The sequence below is a fragment of the Rhododendron vialii genome, chromosome 10a (genome assembly GCF_030253575.1).
Source record: "Rhododendron vialii isolate Sample 1 chromosome 10a, ASM3025357v1".
Taxonomy (NCBI): Eukaryota; Viridiplantae; Streptophyta; class Magnoliopsida; order Ericales; family Ericaceae; genus Rhododendron; species Rhododendron vialii.
Window position 1 is genome coordinate 39,114,590 of NC_080566.1, and position 19,919 is coordinate 39,134,508.

Genomic DNA, 19,919 nt, shown 5'->3' on the forward strand with positions numbered 1-19,919 from the left:
AGTGTGTTCTTCTCAACTTCTTTGTTGGTGACCGAGTACTCCTATGTATGTATGTATACCTCTGGAAAACAACAAGTACTATCCTATATTGAACTTTTCTGTCGGTCGGAGATTGCGTTCCGTAAACCCTTTCTCCGATCAAGCTATTGAAGTCGACCACCCAAGGAACGAGACTGAAATCACGTCGGACTTTTGGGTCAAAATGGGCTTCTTGAAATTATTGGGCTTTAATTGGGTGGGTCTGACCTACCTCTATTTTCAGTCCAAAATCATTTTCACAAATCTCTTTCCAAGTGGCCCAACGTTAGATACCATCACTGTCGTTTTCGGTTGGTATCCTCGTGGCTCGTGGAAACCACGAGTCCGTAGTTAGCTCAAAGTGATGCATTCCCCTGAATGATGTCTACTCCTCTCTCTCTCTCTCTCTCTCTCTCTCTCTTTGTACTACATCATCCTCCCATCAGAATTCAGAGGTGATCAAGATCAAAATCTCCACCGGTACCCCATAATCTAACAAGAATCAATAAAACCCTACAAGCAACGATTTCAAGTGGCCTTTCAGTTTATTACGGAATTCCCTCTACCCAGCAATGGATAAAAGGTTTGATCTTTTCCCCTTCCGTTTCTTCGCGTGGCTTCAATCGCCGTCATTTACTCTATCTCACAGACTAAAAACGTACTATTAGAAGGGTAGTGAAAGGAAACGCATGACTGAAATTCAAAGATTAAAGCTTTTGTTAGCGTGTTGAAATTCTGCTATCATGATTTAGATTCCTCCATATTGATTCAATTTGTGTACATCATCTCTTGATTTTTGCTTCATGCTCTCTTTTTTTTTTTGGTTATTTTATTCTGAATGTGTGGATGCAAATCTGAAGCTGCTTACGACTTGAGTGGAAAAAATTGAAACTTGAAGCACATGGAAGCCGTGAGATAGTATGTAGTAGATGCTTTTGGACGTTTTCGTATTTGCTGTGATTTATGTGATCTATATGCACAGATGCATATATTGGGCTTTCTGAAGGGTTGTTCATAGCTCTTTCACATGAATCTCAAAAATAAAAAATAAAAATCAGCAACTAGTTTTAGAAGAGCTTAGTTGCTTTGATTCATCTGTTTTGATCGGTCCGCATTCTTCTCTTTTGTGGTTGGATTTGCTGACAGACAAAGGCCAGAGGTGGAAGTAAAAGATCCAAATGCTGCGAGAAAAGTTCAGAAGGCAGACCGTGAAAAATTGAGGAGGGATAGGCTAAATGAACATTTTATTGAGCTTGGAAATGCACTAGGTACAGCATGGGTACCTTTTGACTTTCATCCTTTTTGCTAAACATGTCTTCTATATCGATATATAGTTGATATATTATCTTCTTCACTAGTTCATACCACTTTTTTTTTTGTTCCTCTGCCAAGGGGGAGGGGAATTTGGTTTTGCCTTCCTCATAGACACTGAAACTCATGAAAGCAATTGAGAATCGGAAGTTTGGAACTATGTCTAGTGGGCTGTTTTACAGAAGCCTAACCGTAACCGGTACCAAATATGAGATATATTCAGTCCTTGAAGGTCATGGGAATGGAAGATCTAGAGAAAATGGCTGATTAAGCAAGTTTTGGGCCAAAAGTCATGCCTATATTTTGCTTCTAAAATGTTACCTGGTGGCTTTAAAATTTGATAGAACTAAAATCAATCCATTGGTAATTGGCTTGCTGTGTTAACCTATTTGTATTTAGGTGTACTAGAATGTTTATGTATCAATGAAGATTGTAAAGGTCCCACTTTATAGTGGCTGTGCGCAGGTATCTGATAGCATGGGTGATGATGATGTCTTTTACTCATAATTGCTTTTAGGTGGCGAATATGCATCTTTCCAGCAACAGTTGAAGACGATAGAATTGCCTTTTAAACTATGTACTGTACTCACACTTGCTGGAAGGGTGTTAGTTTTGACTTTAGCTTGATGTGCATCTGTAATTTCCATATTTTACTTGGTTAACAAACCAGTACCAGTATGGACGGCATTCTTTTGTAAATGAAGGAGAAAATGTTATTGGTTTCCTGGACTGAACTAACACACTATTTATAGGAAAGAGAATCACTGAATAATGAATCTTGTTCTATTCAATATTGAATGGATTAAGTATTCGTTTCATATTATGTCCTGTTAGGATCGACACACACTCATACGATTTACGAGTATAAACAATAAAGAATCAACACAGAGATATACGTGGTTCCCCAAAACCGGGTACGTCCACGGGAGCGAGAGCGGCTGCTGTTCTTTGTTATCATAGTATGAATTAGGGTTTACAACATAGAGTATTTATATTGACTCTATTCTAACCCTAAACTGGTATTTGGTCTGTATCCCAAAAATACCCCTATACGAACCATACCGTATAACGCCCCCTGCACCCCCCAATAACATATGAGCCATAGTTCTAACAATCTCCACCTTGGCGAATTCACTCTCGCCCCTTCAGAAGATAATCATCACTATCCAGTAAGTTGGGGGGATGCCTCCCTTTTCCTAGCACCGGGAGACATTAACCAAGTCCAAGCAATGCTTGAACTTGTCTGCGGTAACCGTCTTTGTCAACATATCAGCTGCATTCTCAGAAGTGTGCACCTTTTCCAGTATCAAATCTCCTGCATCAATCAACTTTCTCACCTTGTGAAACCTCACGTCGATATGCTTGGTTCGAGCATGATACACCTGATGCTTTGCCAAATAAATGGCACTCTGACTGTCACAATGCAACTGAACTCCACCTTGATCTATGCCAAGCTCCTTAACAAACCCTTTCAACCACAATGCTTCCTTAGCTGCCTCAGTCACCGCCATATACTCAGACTCAGTAGTGGATAAAGCCACCAGAGGTTGTACCATGGATCTCCAACAAATAGGCTCACCCACAAGTGTAAACACATAACCAGTTGTAGACCTTCTGTCATCCAAACCCCCAGCATAATCCGCATCCACATACCCAACAACTGAAATCTGACCCCGTTGCCTACCAAACATAATCCCGCGATCTGAAGTACCTTTCAAGTATCTGAACATCCACTTGACTGCCTTCCAATGCTCTCTGCCTGGTTTGGCCATGTACTTACTGACGGTGCTAACTGCATGTGCCAAATCGGGCCTCGTACAAACCATTGCATACATTAAGCAACCCACTGCACTTGCATAAGGCACCCTTGACATATCCTCAATTTCTTCATCTGACACCGGACACTGAGCTGAAGATAATCTGAAATGACTTGCCAATGGAGTGCTGACCGGTTTGGCATTATTCATACTAAACCTCTCCAACACTTTCACCACATAATTCTTTTGAGATAACCACAACTTACCAGCTGACCTATCTCTGCGAATTTCCATCCCAAGTATCTTCCTAGCCGCTCCTAAATCCTTCATGTCAAACTCTTTACCCAATAAAGACTTCAACCTATTTACCTCAACCATACTCTTTGCAGCAATCAGCATATCATCCACATAAAGAAGCAAGAAAATATAGGAACCATCATCAAGACTCTTAACATAAACTCAACAATCATACTCACAGCGTGTGTACCCAATCCGTATCATGAAAGAGTCAAACCTCTTATACCATTGTCTTGGAGACTGTTTCAGCCCATAAAAGGACTTCTTCAACTTACAAACAAGATGCTCAGTCTCTGGCTGTTTGAACCCCTCAGGCTGTTCCATGTATATGACTTCCTCCAAATCACCATGGAGGAATGCCGTTTTCACATCCATCTGCTCTAACTCCAGATCATAGCTAGCCACCAATGCCAAGATAATCCTGATTGACGTATGCCTCACCACTGGAGAAAAGACCTCATCAAAATCAATCCCCTTCCTCTGTGAATACCCCTTTGCCACTAACCGAGTCTTGAACTTTTCCCTCTCCTTTTCTGTTGCTGCCTCTTTCCGCTTGTATACCCACTTACAACCCACTGGCTTTTTTTTCTTGGGCAGTTCTTTCAACTCCCAAGTCTTATTCTTATGCAAAGACTCCATTTCCTCTACCATGGCTTCCATCCATTGGTCCCTTTCAGAACTCGTAATAGCATCCTGAAAAGTAGATGGATCCCCACTAGTAGTAGTCAATGCATAAGAAACCAAGTCATCAAACCCATACCTCACTGGTGGCTTGATAGTGCGCTTGGTTCTCCCAGCGGCCAAGCTTTGCTGCTGCTCCTACTGCTGCTGTTGATCAAGCTGTTCATCTGGCTGAGTATCATCTATATCAAAACTCTCCAGCTCAATCTGTACGCCCTGTTGTTTGCTGTTCACTTCCTCTGACTCGGAATTTTGAACCTTCTGATGTGCCTTGATCATAGAGTCCTCATCAAATACCACATCCCTACTGATCACCACCTTCTTTGTCTCTGAATCCCAAAGCTTGTACCCTTTGACCCCTTTCTCATAATCAAGAAAGATACACTGTCTAGACTTCGCATCAAGCTTTGACCTCTCATCACTGGGAACATGAACATAGGCCGGACACCCAAAAATTCTCAACCCTGAGTAGTCAACCTCTTTTTCTGTCCACATCTCCTCAGCTACCTTCCCATCCAAAGCAGCACTCGATGACCTGTTTATAACAAAGCATGCCATACTCACTGCTTCTGCCCAAAAAACCTTCGGAAGTCCCGCATTCAATCTCAAACACCGTGCCCTTTCTGCAATGGTTCTGTTCATTCTTTCTGCCACCCCATTCTGCTGTGGTGTCTTTCGAACCGTAAAGTGTCGCTGAATCCCATGTTCCTCACAAAACTTCAGAAAAGGCCCATTCTTGAATTCTTTCCCATTATCTGTCCTGAGGCACTTAATCTTTTTCCCTATCTGATTTTCCACTTCAGCTTTCCACACTCTGAACTTAGCAAAGACTTCAGACTTATGCTTCATGAAGTACACCCAAACTTTCCTTGAAAAATCATCAATAAGGGTCAAGAAATACAGAGATCCTCCTTTCGAAGCTACCCTCACTGGCCCCCAAACATCTGAATGAACGTGGTCAAGAATTCCCTTCGTTCTGTGAGTTGCATTCCTAAACTGCACCTTACACTATTTTCCCAGAACACAAAACTTGCAGAAATCCAATTTACACGATTTAACCCCTTTCAGCAGATTCCTCTTATGTAGCTCTAACATCCCACGCTCTCCCATGTGTCCCAACCGCATATGCCAAAGCATAGTATCGTCTGTTGTAGTGGCAGCAGCTCCACCTACAACTGTACTCCCTACCAACTTGTAAATATTACCAGGAACTTTACAAGACTTCATCATCACCATAGCACCCTTTGTTACCTTCATGACTCCACTCTCTGTTTTATACCCACAGCCATTGGAGTCTAAGGTTCCCAACGAAATTAAATTCTTTCTCAATTCTGGAACATGTCTAACATCCCCCAAAGTTCTCACAACACCATCATACATTCTGATTTTAATTGTGCCTATTCCTATGACTTTACACGATGCATCGTTACCCATAAGAACATTACCACAATTCACTGACCTATACGTGTTGAACCATTCCTTGATAGGAGATATGTGAAAAGAACATGCTGAATCCATAATCCATGAATCTGCCATGTGATCTGAACTTGCTGAGACCGAAAGCATATCACCATCATCTGACTCCTGCTCCACAACGTTTGCAGAAGTTGATCCATCTTTCCTCTCCCCTGTCTTTCCCTTCTTCTTCCAGTCAGTTCCCTTACTCCTCTGCGGACAGTCTTTCTTCATGTGCCCCGGTTCATGACACCTATAACACTTGAACTCAAACGTGCCCTCGGACCTGTTCTTTGACTGAGACCTCCCACGCCCCGAAACTGATTTACCCCTCTCATTCTTCCTGCCACGATCCCCGTACCCTTTAACCACCAGACCTTCACCCTGCAGCGATTCTGTTTGTTGCTTGCGTTGATTGTACGCCAGAAGAGCTGCAGTGACTTCCTCCAGTTCTAGGGTTTCTTTCCCCCAAAGTAAGGTTGTAACTAGGGTTTCGAGAAAAATCGGTAGTGAACACAGTAACATCAGCGCTTGGTCTTCCTCCTTAAACTTTACGTCAATCCGTTGCAGATCGTTCACAACCTGATTGAACGTATTGATATGCTGAATCAGATCAGCACCCTCGGCCATCTTCAACCCAAACAGTTTCTGCTTTAGAAACAGTTTGTTCGTCAACGATTTTGACATATACCTGCTCTCCAGTTTAGTCCAAACCCCAGCCGGCGATTCATCACCCAACACGTGATACATAACTTCGTCTGCAAGACACAGACGAATCGTACTCACCGCCTTCATCTGGAGTTCTTCCCAATCGTCGTTAGACATGGCTTCTGGCTTCGCCTTCAATCCCTTGTACAAGCCCTGCTGCACCAACAGATCCTTTACCCGCTGTTGCCACAATCCGAAATTCGAAGTTCCATCGAACTTCATCACATCGAACTTCAAAACAGACGAACTCGATGACATCGTTCTTCTGTGTGATCTAAAACAGCCTGTAGCTCTGATACCACTTGTTAGGATCGACACACACTCACACGATTTACGAGTATAAACAATAAAGAATCAACACAGAGATATACGTGGTTCCCCAAAACCGGGTACGTCTACGGGAGCGAGAGTGGCTGCTGTTCTTTATTATCACAGTATGAATTAGGGTTTACAACATAGAGTATTTATATTGACTCTATTCTAACCCTAAACTGGTATTTGGTCTGTATCCCAAAAATACCCCTATACGAACCATACCGTATAACGCCCCCTGCACCCCCCAATAACATATGAGCCATAGTTCTTGTTAAAAAAAATGTAATTTGTAATCTTCTAGAATAATGTAGAATAAGTGTCTAAGTTAAAAATAATTAGAAGTGTGTGGAAGTAATAATTGTATTAGAAGTGTGTTGAAGTAATAATTGTATTTATGCACATGGGTAGAATTAGATGATTCTAGAAGATGGGAGATCTTTCATGAAATTAAGCACATGTGCTTATCTCTAGACAATTCTAGAGAAGTGTAGGTTGGTAGAAGTGCTCTATAAATAGAGCCTTGTTGTACTCATTTTGTGTAATGAAAATCTACTAAAAGCCTTTCACAACTCCTCCTTATAACATCTCTCACTCATCCTTTCCCACTCTCTTGTCCAATTTACTTCAAAATATAACCAAGCACCCCAACAATTTTGGTATCAGAGCCAAGTTTAACCGATCCATCCTTGTCCTTCTTTCATCCACCATGGAGACCAACTCTTCCACTTTCAACTATGCACAAAATCTCATCCCTATATTTGAGGGAGAGAACTATGGCTATTGGAGCATCCAAATGCATACTTTATTTGTCTCACAAGAATTGTGGGATCTTGTTGAAAGCGGATACGAGGCACCGGCACATGCCGAAGAAGAAGCAACTTGGACGGAAGCAAGGAAGAAGAAATTCAAGGAGAACAAGAAGAGAGATGCTTTGGCCCTCCTCAACATTCAACGTGGGGTAAGCAAATCTATCTTTCCACGAATTATGGGTGCAAAAACTTCAAAAGAAGCATGGGAGACATTAAAAATTGAATATCAAGGTTATGATAGGGTTATCTCCATTAAACTTCAAACACTTTGGAGAGACTTTGATAATCTAGCAATGAAGGAAAATGAATCCGTTCAAACGTTCTTTTCCCGAGTTGCTGGAATTATCAATCAAATTCGAAGTTATGGAGATACCCTTCCGGATAAAAGAATCGTTGAAAAGGTTCTTAGGAGTTTGCCTCCAAAGTTTGAACATGTTGTAGCCGCTATTGAAGAATCCAAGGATTTGTCTAAACTTACTCGACATGAACTAATGAGTTCTCTCGAGGCCCATGAACAAAGAATGAGCAGGTTCACAAATCAATCATTGGAGCAAGCATTTCAAAGCAAAATCAATTTTGGAGGAAAGAATCAAGAAGATCAAGAGAAGGGCTCATCTCGAGGAGGAGGCATGAACGGACAAAGACGGGGAGGCCAAAATGCATTTCAAGCTCGGAACAAAGGAAAAGGATACGACAATCAGAGAAATCCTAATGGCGGTAACTCTAACTCTTCTTGCATTATTTGCAAAAAATCTAATCATGCATCCAAAGATTGCAGATTTAAATGCAAGAGATGCAAGGTTTCTAATCATTCTGATCGAGATTGCTGGTTCAATCAAGAAAAAAACAAAGCTAATTTTTCAGAAGAAAATGAAGCTGAACACCTATTCTCTTGCATGAATGCTCAACAAGAGTCAGATAACATTTGGTATTTGGATAGTGGATGCAGTAATCATATGACAGGCGATCGTAAAAAGTTTGTGCAGCTGGATGATAAAGTTTCTTCACAAGTGAAGCTCGGAGATGGAAAGCTGCAGAATATCGAAGGAAAAGGAGTTATTGCCGTCTATACCAAGGGAGGTAACAAAAGACTAATTTCTGATGTCTTTTATGTTCCGGGGCTTACTCAAAACTTATTAAGCGTGGGGCAATTACTGCAAAAAGGCTATGCACTTAACTTTGATAGTGATGAGTGCACCATCATTGACAAAAAGAAAAATTTTAAAGTGGCAACAGTCAAAATGACTCCAAATAAAGTTTTTCCGTTAATAATGCCACTTAATGAAAATTTTGCCCTTAAAGGAGAAAAAATTGATGACTCATATTTGTGGCATCTAAGATATGGCCACTTAAATTACAAGGGCATGAGATTACTAAAGGAGAAAAATATGGTGAAAGGGCTACCAAATATTGATAAAATTGATAAAGTTTGTGAGGGATGTATATATGGAAAAATGCATAGACTACCATTTCCAAAGTTCGCTTGGAGAGCTAAAGCGCCTTTGGAATTGGTGCATTCTGATATTTTTGGCCCTACCAGAACACCATCTCTTGGTGGAAAAAGATATTTTCTCCTCTTTGTTGATGACTATACAAGGATGATGTGGCTATACATCCTTGACAAAAAATCAGAAGCTTTCTCTGTATTCCTCAAATTTCAAGCCTTGGTGGAGAGACAAAGCGGAAGACAAATAAAGACACTTCGGACAGATCGTGGTGGCGAATTCATCTACACTCCATTCATGGACTATTGCCAGGAAAAAGGAATCAAGAGGCAACTTACAATCCGGAAAACACCTCAACAAAATGGAGTGGCAGAACGAAAGAACCGGACAATTGCAGAGATGGCACGGAGCATGCTTAAAGGCAAAGGGCTTCCTAACACATTCTGGGCCGAAGCTGTCAATACTGCTGTTTTCATCCTCAACCGTTCTCCCACTAAGGCAGTTCGAAACAAGACACCATATGAGGCGTGGAGCAAAGAGAAGCCTCAGGTAAATTTTTTAAAGATTTTTGGATGCATTGCATATGCATTAGTTCCCTCAGAGAAAAGGGAAAAATTTGACGAAAAAGGGGAGAAATATATTTTCATCGGATATAGTGACGAATCCAAGGGCTATCGTCTCTATAATCCAAACACAAATAAATTTACTATTTCTCGAGATGTAATATTTGATGAAGCTGCGGCGTGGAAGTGGGAGGACAATTCCTTCCAAGAGCCAAAGCTTTTTGAGGCTGATAATGCAGAACATGAGCAAGAAACTTTGACTCCAGACCCAGGTCCAAATCAAAGCCCACGGACCAATCCAGAGAGCTCATCGTCGGATGATCTCAATCCAATAAGAAAGGTACGTTCCTTACGAGATATATATGATTCTTGTGATTTTGCCTTCTTCACTTGTGAACCACATAATTTTGAGGAAGCAGCAAAAGAAGAAATTTGGCTAAAAGCAATGAATGAAGAAATTGCAACTATCGAGAAAAATCACACGTGGGATCTTGTGGAGCTACCAAAAGGAAAGGACGTAATCGGACTCAAATGGGTCTATAAGACAAAATACAAAGAAGATGGATCAATCCAGAAGCACAAAGCACGCTTAGTAGCAAAAGGCTACTCACAGCAGCCTGGAGTGGATTTCAATGAAACATTTGCTCCTGTCGCTCGCATGGAGACCATCAGAACAGTTCTTGCCTTGGCAGCACATCACAAGCTTCCCGTATATCAGCTCGATGTTAAATCTGCTTTTCTCAATGGTGAACTAGAAGAAGAGGTTTACGTGGAGCAACCACAAGGCTATACAGTCAAAGGAAAAGAAGGCAAAGTGTATCGACTTCGGAAGGCCCTCTACGGCTTGAAGCAAGCACCGCGAGCTTGGAATAGCAATATTGACAAGTACTTCTGTCAAAGCGGATTTCAAAGAAGCCAAAGTGAACCATCCTTATATGTCAAAAAAGGAGGTACGCAAGATTTTCTCATTGTTTGCCTTTATGTTGATGATTTAATCTACACAGGCACCAATGTAGCAATGCTCGATGAATTTAAAAATGCTATGATGAAGGAATATGAGATGACAGATCTAGGCCTTATGAGATATTTTCTCGGCATTCAAGTAAGGCAGTCTAAAGGAGAGATTTTTATCTCTCAAGAAAAATATCTTGAAGACTTATTAAAGAAATTCCGCATGAGCGACTGTAAACCAGTCTCTACACCCCTCTCTTTAAATGAGAAGTTGCAATTAAATGATGGAGCGGAGAAGGTCGATGCTACGGCCTATCGAAGATTGGTTGGATCGCTAAACTATCTCACTCATACAAGGCCTGATATTGTGTATTCTGTAAATCTTATCTCGAGATTTATGCACGAGCCGAGCAAGCTACACTATGCAGCAACCAAGCGGATCCTCCGTTATCTCCAAGGGACGAAGAAATTTGGCATCAAGTATACAAAAGAGAATGACTGCAAGCTTATTGGCTACACCGATAGTGATTGGGCCGGATCAATTGACGATCGAAAGAGCACATCTGGCCAAGTATTTTGCTTGGGAACTAAAATTATATCTTGGAATTCCAAAAAGCAAAAGACAATTGCCTTGTCCTCAGCAGAAGCAGAATATATTGCAGCAACAGATGCAGCATGTGAAGCTGTATGGCTCAGAAGAATACTTTCTGATATGGAGCATAAAGAAGAAGGCCCTGCAGTCATCTACTGCGATAATATGTCAGCCATAGCAATGAGCAAAAATCCAGTCTTTCATGGCAGGACAAAGCACATTGAGCTTCGACATCACTTTATCAGAGACTTAGTGCAGAAAGGAGAAATTCAGCTTGAGTTCATCAACACGAAGGAGCAGCTAGCTGACATAATGACCAAAGCAGTGGCAGCAGATAAATTCTCTCAATTTCAAGAGATCATGAAGATTACAAATTAAGGAGGAGTGTTAAAAAAAATGTAATTTGTAATCTTCTAGAATAATGTAGAATAAGTGTCTAAGTTAAAAATAATTAGAAGTGTGTGGAAGTAATAATTGTATTAGAAGTGTGTTGAAGTAATAATTGTATTTATGCACATGGGTAGAATTAGATGATTCTAGAAGATGGGAGATCTTTCATGAAATTAAGCACATGTGCTTATCTCTAGACAATTCTAGAGAAGTGTAGGTTGGTAGAAGTGCTCTATAAATAGAGCCTTGTTGTACTCATTTTGTGTAATGAAAATCTACTAAAAGCCTTTCACAACTCCTCCTTATAACATCTCTCACTCATCCTTTCCCACTCTCTTGTCCAATTTACTTCAAAATATAACCAAGCACCCCAACAGTTCTAACATGTCCATTGGGTCAGACAATTTCCTGAGAGGGTGAAAACATATTTAATGTGACGGTCTGATCGAAGTGATTGTGTGCTCCTCTTGGTAATAGCTAATAACTTCTATATTCATCCTTCTCCCAAGTCCCAATCATTCACCCACCTAGTCATACAATTGCACTGTAATTTGGCTTTGCCAGTTTCAGGATGACATATTGAAGATTTATGAAAAGTAATTACATTGGCTCATCCTTTAATTTTTGTTTTTGTCACTTGTGCCACTGGGTTTTGGTACACTTTAAAGCTGAAGAATTAGCATTTGTTCACTTTTGGTCTTAAGTCTTACCAGCCCATAATTCATTGATATACAAGAAATTGTTCTTTTTTTTGGTTTTATTTGGATTGGTAAATTCAAGTGACTCACATTTCTACAGACCCCGATAGACCCAAGAATGACAAGGCAACGATCATCAATGACACTATTCAAGTTCTGAAGGATTTGACTACTGAAGTTAATAGACTAAAAGCCGAATGTGCAGCACTTTCTGAAGAATCGCGTGAGGTGAGCATTTTCATGGTTAATTCTTTAGTTGTGGCAAACCCCTTGTTTCTCAGCTCATTATTGGGTTTTGTTTTCAAACAGCTGACACAGGAAAAGAATGAGCTCAGAGAAGAGAAAGCCACTCTGAAATCTGATGTCGACAATCTCAATTTACAATATCAGCAGAGAATGAGAGTTATGTTTCCGTGGGGTACTATTGATCCTTCAGCTGTCATGGCACCACCTTATTCATATCCAGTTCCTATTCCTGTGCCCACAGGCCCAATTCCAATGCACCCAGTTCTCCAACCATTCCCTTTCTTTCAAAATCAGAATCCCGGTGCCATTCCAACTCCATGTTCAACACTTATCCCCTATCCGGGCCCACCTAATCACCCCATGGATCAGCCATCTTACCGATGTGCATCCACATCCCGTGTTTCAAGCAAGCAAGATTCCAAAAGCAAGAAGTCGGACCGTTGTACGGGCAGCATTGATGACAAAAGTGACGATTCTAATGACGTGGTGACAGAGTTGGAACTTAAAATGCCGGGTTCTAAAGCTCAGCAGGTCAGTTTTAGAGGGTGTTTTACAAAACTTGTTGAGACTCTAGAGAAGCATAAAGTTCTGATTAGCCTTAATTCAAGAAAACTAGAAAAGATTATAAGAATCAAAATCCAGAGAGACACATTGCAGAAGTTTTGTTTTTGACTTGGCTACTTTCTTTGCATTTCGCAGGAGCACTCACCAGGAGGAACAGCGGGCAAGCAAGCAACACGGAAGGAGAAAAGTATCGCTGACGGGAACCCCTCCTCCAGCAGGTACTCATCCTCACCAGGTTTTCAGGACAGTATCTCCGACGGCATAGAACATCGCGAAGATTAGCAACTCTGGAATTTTGTGTAGAAAAGCTATGGTTGTTTGGGCCAAGGTTGCACTATGTAGTAATCAGGTGTCTGATATTAGGTTCAAGTACCCGGTTAAAAGGGAATGGTTTCGGGTGCAGTTAATTTTTGTGTAAACTACTTCAGCTGTAATCTTTTTTGCCCCAAAAAAAAAAAACTTCAGCTGTATGCATGTTGGCCTACTCCAGTTAAAAAACCTCTAATTTGTATTTTTGTCACTGGAAATTTTAACAACTCATTTAGGCCATGTTCCGCTAAGGTTCTTATATTTTAAGTACTTATCTTCCGTTTTACGAGACAAGTCATTCTCTCACAATACATCACTTTTAATTCAAAAAATAAGTACTTATTTTTGTCACTGGAAATTTTAACAACTCATTACACTATTAAACTTGGAAGCGGGTTATGTCTTTGTATAGATCCTTCTTTGGTAATCAAGAATGTTCTTCAAGCATTTTGTAGAAGAAAATTTGTTAATTAGTTGAAAAAGGAAAGAAGATGATGTTTCTTGAAGAGGTGAATGTTTTAGAGAGCCTGAAGAGTGCATTGGAGGAAAAGAAATTGTTTCTTCAGTGGAAAATGTTCCTTAATTCTGTGCTGTAATTAAATTAACCTGACTATTTTGTCATCTCCATCGAATGCCCTCCATATTTCCAATGGAAATGTTTCTTTAGTCCGTGCTATAATTACCTTAATTTGGCATCGCTTATGTAAACCATCCAAACTTAGTTAATGCAGACTACTCCACATATTGCAAATTGATTTAATGAAAACCCTTCAAAAAATTTAACAATTATTCACTACCATCTTAATTGCAGTGTTTTTTTTCTCACATAGCGTAAGTTGCTCTATTTTCATCGATTAGCATCAGTGGATCCTATCATGTCTGGTACATTCATTTTGTAACTGTCAAATTTGTTACTACTATTTCAATTTATCTCTATTATTGACCAATCCGAAGGGGGCATACCTCTATTATTGACTAATTCGAATGTGTGCTCACTTCGGAGATTGCCTCATAAAATTAAAAAAATTTAGACGGATAGAGCTCGATTATGCGCTGGGCCCTCGGGTGGAAGATCTTCCTTCGCAAAGGTGATGAGGCTCGCCTGGGGGTTACTAGTGCCATTAGCTCCTCGGGGTGGTCTCTATTATTATCATGTCATCTGATCTGTCGCTCAGACAAACAAACAATTGTGGTTTGAGAAAAATTTCGAATCACTCAGATACTCAATAGTATTTCCTCCGTCCCTAAACAAATGTCCTGCCCGCGAACTTAGATCTTTAAAAGACGTTTTCTTTTGTTTAAAAAAAATTCAAAAAACAAATCACAAATCAATAGATCTTTCATTAAAAATTTTAATTTTTTTTCACAAATCGATTGATTGATTGATTTGTGAAAAATAAATAAATTTCTTAAAAAATAAAAAAGATTTTTTTTAAGATCTACATTTGCAGACCGAACATTTATTTGGGGACGGATGGAATATATTCTTTTGTACTCCTATGTTGGAGTGTGTTTTTCAGCGCTTATGCGATGTGTTTCACATGGGAAGATGGAGAGGAGCCGATCGAAGTCCTTCCCATAATTAATTCGTGATTTGGACGTCGAACAACTCGCGTTGGCGTGACCCCACCTGTTCACTCTCACTAGTCAAACTAATGCATTTACTAGTAGTACTAAAAGTCTAAAATTAAGGAGCAGTTTAGTTGCGGATCAAAAAAAAAGGAGCAGTTTAGTTTGGGACAGAACAAAAAGCAGAGGAAGCCAACTGCTAACACGGGATTCCTTCCTTGCAGTTCCAGAGAGAGAGAGAGAAATGGGGTGTTTGAAGATTTCGGCTGTGCTGGTGGCGGTGGTGGTGCTGGTGGCGGTAACCAAGGCGGCGGAAGGACAATCAACGGCGTCATGCGCGCAGAAGCTGGTGCCGTGCGCGGACTACATGAACTCAACCAACCCACCGGCGTCGTGCTGTAACCCGCTGAGAGAAGTGGTGACTAACGAGTTGAGTTGCCTCTGCACTCTCTACAATACCCCTGGCTTGTTGGCTTCTCTCAACGTCAACATCACTCAGGCCCTTCTCCTCGCCGGCCGCTGCAATGTCCCCGGCGATCTCAACTCCTGCCTCAAAGGTACGTAATTGCTTCATTCTAAATTCTATAGTCTAGCTCGTGTTCGATTCTCCTTTACCAGTAATTCTCGAGGTCACCTAACCCACACATAAGCGTGTGGAAGTTAAAACGGCTGTAGTAGGAGGCATTGGGGCCATCATTTAAAAGATCAATGTACTCCATTGTTCCCAATTCCAAACAGATTATCTGATCCGTAAACATGAAGTCAAAGAAAATAAGTACTATGTTTTTATTTGAACAAATTCAAACTTTTTAGTCTAGTGTGATTCATTGCACTATATTCTATTATCGTTTTTTCATCTGTCATATAGCACTTGTTTTGGCCAATTCTTGAGTTTTGGCCTATGCCTCGGGACTTTTAACGTCATGTTCTCATATTCACTTTGGTTGGTTCGTCGAAGAAAAATAAAAGTAAGGGTAAATACCAAATTTCCATATGTTTTCAATTCCTTTTCCCGATTCGTATCTCTTCCGTCTGCAAATCCTAGATTAAACACAGCCTAAATCATTTCTGCTGAATCCTATGAATATTTTGTTTGAGATTTCCAAACTAAAATTTATTACTTGTTTTCTTCTTGTGCATAACTCACTTTCTTCTGTCTTAGGTTGTGCGACTACGTACTAATTCTATTTTACTTTCATATTCTTCTTGCAGCTTCAGCTCCATCTCCCACTTCCTCAACTGGCTCACCTCGAGGTAAGAACCTGACTGTCATGGTTACGCTAATGCAGTTATCATAGAAGTAGTGAACATACTGTAATACTTTCGTAGGAACACATTTTGATCCAACATGTTGCGATGATTGACTTGGTCATCATCATAATTTGAAGGCAATTGGCATGAACTTACAAACATAGGAGTCATTTACTTAGATGCTAGCTGTTCTTTGCTTCTGGTGCCCTCCTCTTTGTGTTAAACTCTTAGTACTGGGATGCTAGCTGTTCTTTGCTTCTCCCTCCCGCAAATTTGTGTTAACCCTTATCGACTAACCTTCCCATCCATTAAACTGCATAGTTCGGGGAATTGAATTTCAGCTTTTCTCTGCTTGATAATACAATTACGAAAAGTTGTTTCTCCTGTACTAGCTAGTATACTCAAAACCTGCTCCCCCAACCAGCTAACCTTGTAAATGGTAGTACTATAGTCGACTAGAATTCACTTTGTGAACAGTACTTTTGTTGAGAAACAAGATTAGGAGTATAAATTCATGTCAAATTTTCTTATTCATGCACATTCAGTTTTCTGATTTAACAATGTTGGTCACTCAATTAATGGGGATAAATTTTGCAGCAACGCCCGGAAACGATAAAAATGGAGTGGGCAGGATCACGTGGACTGGAATGTCTACCATACTCTTGTTTTGTACTTCTATGATGGTCTACTAGAGAGGTTTTTAAATCGTTTTGGCACCGGTCATTACATTTCTATGATATGATCGCGGGATTGCACACCTTGGAGGCTTCCTTTGTTGTTTTGCTTATCGGGTATTATATTGATTTGGGTAGTTACTTGTTTGTGAAACTTTATTATTGATTTTTTTTGCTTTCCAGATGTTACATTTGAATGAATTCACTTTTCCCATCGCATTTGAAATGTGTTCAGCAATTCGGCTGTGTAATCTCAGCATATATAGAATATCGTTCCATCAGGATTATTTTGACTAGCTATTTGCCTTGGGACCCGGAATCTTTAATTGCTTAGGAAAATGGAATGGTGTTTACTTCCCATAGAGGTCAAGAAACCACTATTTTCTTTTCCACCTTCAGTAGCATCATGCTCAAGCAGTTTTTTTTCTTTTTTTCTTTGGATGACCGGATGTCCGAGCCTCTTGCACACACCTCGATCAATTCGGGGCCATGAAGTTAATGGACGAGCAAACCCTGTGGTGAACCCAAGATATCATGCTTAAGCATTTGACAACTGCTTGCATACAGTTCTGCTGGTATTAGTATTAGCAGGGAATTAGTTGCTGCTACTATTTATTTAGCTTTCCATCTTCTCCTACCCTTTTTCATATCCAACAAGGGTTCATTTCAGATACTTATATTTTTCCAAATTGCAGCAACAATTACAGCAAATTACTTGGTTCGGCCCCGGTTACCTACCCCATGGGAGAAAGAGAACAATCCAATATAACAATGAAGAGTACAATGGCGAGATACAAATATCAAAGACCAACACCTATATTTTTCATCATACCCCTGGCTGCCTCACAGTTACAGTCCTTTCGTTCCATTCACACTTGCACACACTGTACAACTCTTTTGAGAAATTTTTCAGTGCCGAGCGGGTATATCCCACATGGTGCCCGCTCGGCACTCCCGAGTCGTCTGATGCACTTTTGGACGGCTCAGATTAAAACCTTCTCCCTCCTCTCTCCTCTCACCCCTCCTCTTTCTCTCTCCTTTTTCTCTCTCCAAATCTGAGCCGTTCAAAATCGCATCGGACGGCTCGGATGTGCCGAGCGGCTTTTCCTATGCTCTAAGTCCACTTAAACCCACGCAGAGATGGACTTTTACAATGCACGAAGTGAAGATTCTAGACTGGAATGACTTGAAGGACCTTTAGAGTGCAATGTAAATTTACCTGCCATCATCCGGGGACTGTGCTGCACAGCAAAACGACGTCGTTTTGACGCTGTGCTGGTCCAAGTTTTTCAGCCAACAAGGGCTCCTTTTAGCTGCCCAAAATTCTGCAATTTCACATTATACCCACAAAACAGAACGACGGCGTCTTAATCAGTAGAGAAAAACCCTAACATCTCTCCCTAATCCCTCATCGACTCCCGCCAAAACCATCGACTCCTACTCCTCCTGCCAAAATCGTTCCTCCTCCTCCCCCCTCATGGACTCATGTTGTTGCTTCTCCATCTCTGATTCCTTCTACCTCTTATCGATCCTCCACCGCCGAAGCTCTCCAAAACCGTTCGAAAAGGTATGCCAGAACTTTTGATTACGAAATTACACTCAGGATTTGATAAAAAGAAAAGATATATGAAAGTTGTATCTAACTGTTAGTAGTCATTTAGCAAACAGGGGGTTTGGAATATGTGTGTGAAATTTAGTGGTCATAAACATTAGTTTATTTGCGTTTGTTGCTCTTAAAAAATTAAAAAAGAGAAAGGCACTTGGGTTTTGCTTTGGTTCTAAAAAATTAATTGAATAAACTGGTATTGACCGAAGCTTTGGTTGCCCAGTTCATATTGTTTTGTTGCCCAGTTGATTAAAATTTTGGGATGTTTTACTCTGTTTTGATTTGTGCCCAGTGGACTTGATTTGTTCCCAGCGGAATACTGTGGTGAAATACATATTTGTTCATCTTTGGTTGTCCATCAGACATCGAAAACTGTGATGAAATACTCTGTTTTGATTTGGGTATAATGTGAAATTGCAGAACTTTGGGTAGCCAAATGGAGCCCTTGTTGGCTGAAAAACTTGGACCAGCACAGCATCAAAATGAGCTGTATGGTTGCCGAAACCCAGCAAGTACTGAACATCGACTTCAAGCTTAATTCCAACCCTTGCACGTAAAAGATAAGAGAGTTGGAATAGCCATTTTATGTCTGAAATCACAATTGCAAGATTCCATGGCAAAATTTGCGATTTTTCTTCTAAATTGTCATTGTCACAGTCGACACTGGTTTTGTCTCCGCAAAACTCCTTTCCTTTGGCATCAAGTAAGAACTAGCGCACGTCAAAAGAGTAACAAATAGTATATCATTGGGTGATCATTGATTCATTCTTGTGAGGTAAGGTTTGAATGAAAATCCAAAACGTATGCATGTCCAAAGGTTTTTCCATTCTTGTTTAGATGTTCGTGCATAATATAATGCAGAGAGAGAAATGTATGAGGCCAGTCCAATAAAAATTCATGTCCTAGCTAGGTTAAGTTTAATCTTGCGAGTTTTGGGGCTTTTTTTATGGATATTTCCAAAAATACTTTTGTAAAAATCATAATTTTTTACTTTTTCGATTTCTCTGTCAAGACAAAACAATAATACATAAAAATTTGGCGCAAAACTAACAAACGTGAAAAAAAAGTGAATAAGAACAAAACAGTCTACAACTTTTTGGTTAACGAAAACAGAGCCTTATTATCCTCCATCTAGTGGACAAAAGTTATTATAGGTACTACCTATATGCTCGTTCGATGAACGGGACAAAAAAGAATCACATTGATAATTCTTTCCGACCCTATGTATCAAACGGGCATAATACTAGTTGATAAAAAAGGATAATAGTTTAAATTTTTTCCCGGGCCCATTTTACATGCATGCTATCTTTATTTCCATTCTATGTAGAGGGAAGATATGCATCTACCATTATGAATTTAAATTTGAAGTATAAATAAAAATTTTAATTTTGGAAAATGTAAAATAAACAAACAAAACTAGTTAAGTATAAAATTTACTCATATTTTGATATAATAAAACTTAACTCCCTATTCCCCTACAATTTCTCTCTCTCTCTCTCTCTCTCTCTCTCTCTCTCTCTCTCTCTCTCTCTCTCTCTCTCAAAATTACTAGTAATAAAAATCAAAACCGTAAGAATTTAGGATTTGGAAGATTTTAAGCCTAACTACATTTGTTAGCGTATGTATTGACACAAAAGGACGAGGTTCCAAATCCCAAAATAAAAATAAACCCAGAAGAAAAAGATGGGTGTCGTGAGCAATAGCACAATA

At 40.1% G+C, this 19,919-nt stretch overlaps 2 protein-coding genes across 2 annotated transcripts; both read left to right on the forward strand.

Moving 5' to 3' along the window:
• Positions 1 to 41: 41 nt before the first annotated feature.
• LOC131304325 (transcription factor bHLH121-like) lies at positions 42 to 13,349 on the forward strand. The gene is made up of 5 exons (XM_058331538.1): positions 42 to 601; positions 1,165 to 1,286; positions 12,091 to 12,218; positions 12,300 to 12,767; positions 12,936 to 13,349. Exons 1-5 carry the CDS (start codon positions 591 to 593, stop codon positions 13,080 to 13,082), a joined length of 876 nt encoding a protein of 291 aa, XP_058187521.1. The 5' UTR covers positions 42 to 590; the 3' UTR covers positions 13,083 to 13,349.
• A 1,385-nt stretch (positions 13,350 to 14,734) lies between these two features.
• Positions 14,735 to 16,899, forward strand: LOC131304327 (non-specific lipid transfer protein GPI-anchored 9-like). Its single transcript, XM_058331550.1, has 3 exons — positions 14,735 to 15,235; positions 15,891 to 15,932; positions 16,527 to 16,899. The coding sequence occupies exons 1-3, from the start codon at positions 14,923 to 14,925 to the stop codon at positions 16,619 to 16,621; spliced, it is 450 nt and encodes a 149-aa protein (XP_058187533.1). The 5' UTR covers positions 14,735 to 14,922; the 3' UTR covers positions 16,622 to 16,899.
• The last annotated feature ends 3,020 nt before the right edge of the window (positions 16,900 to 19,919 follow it).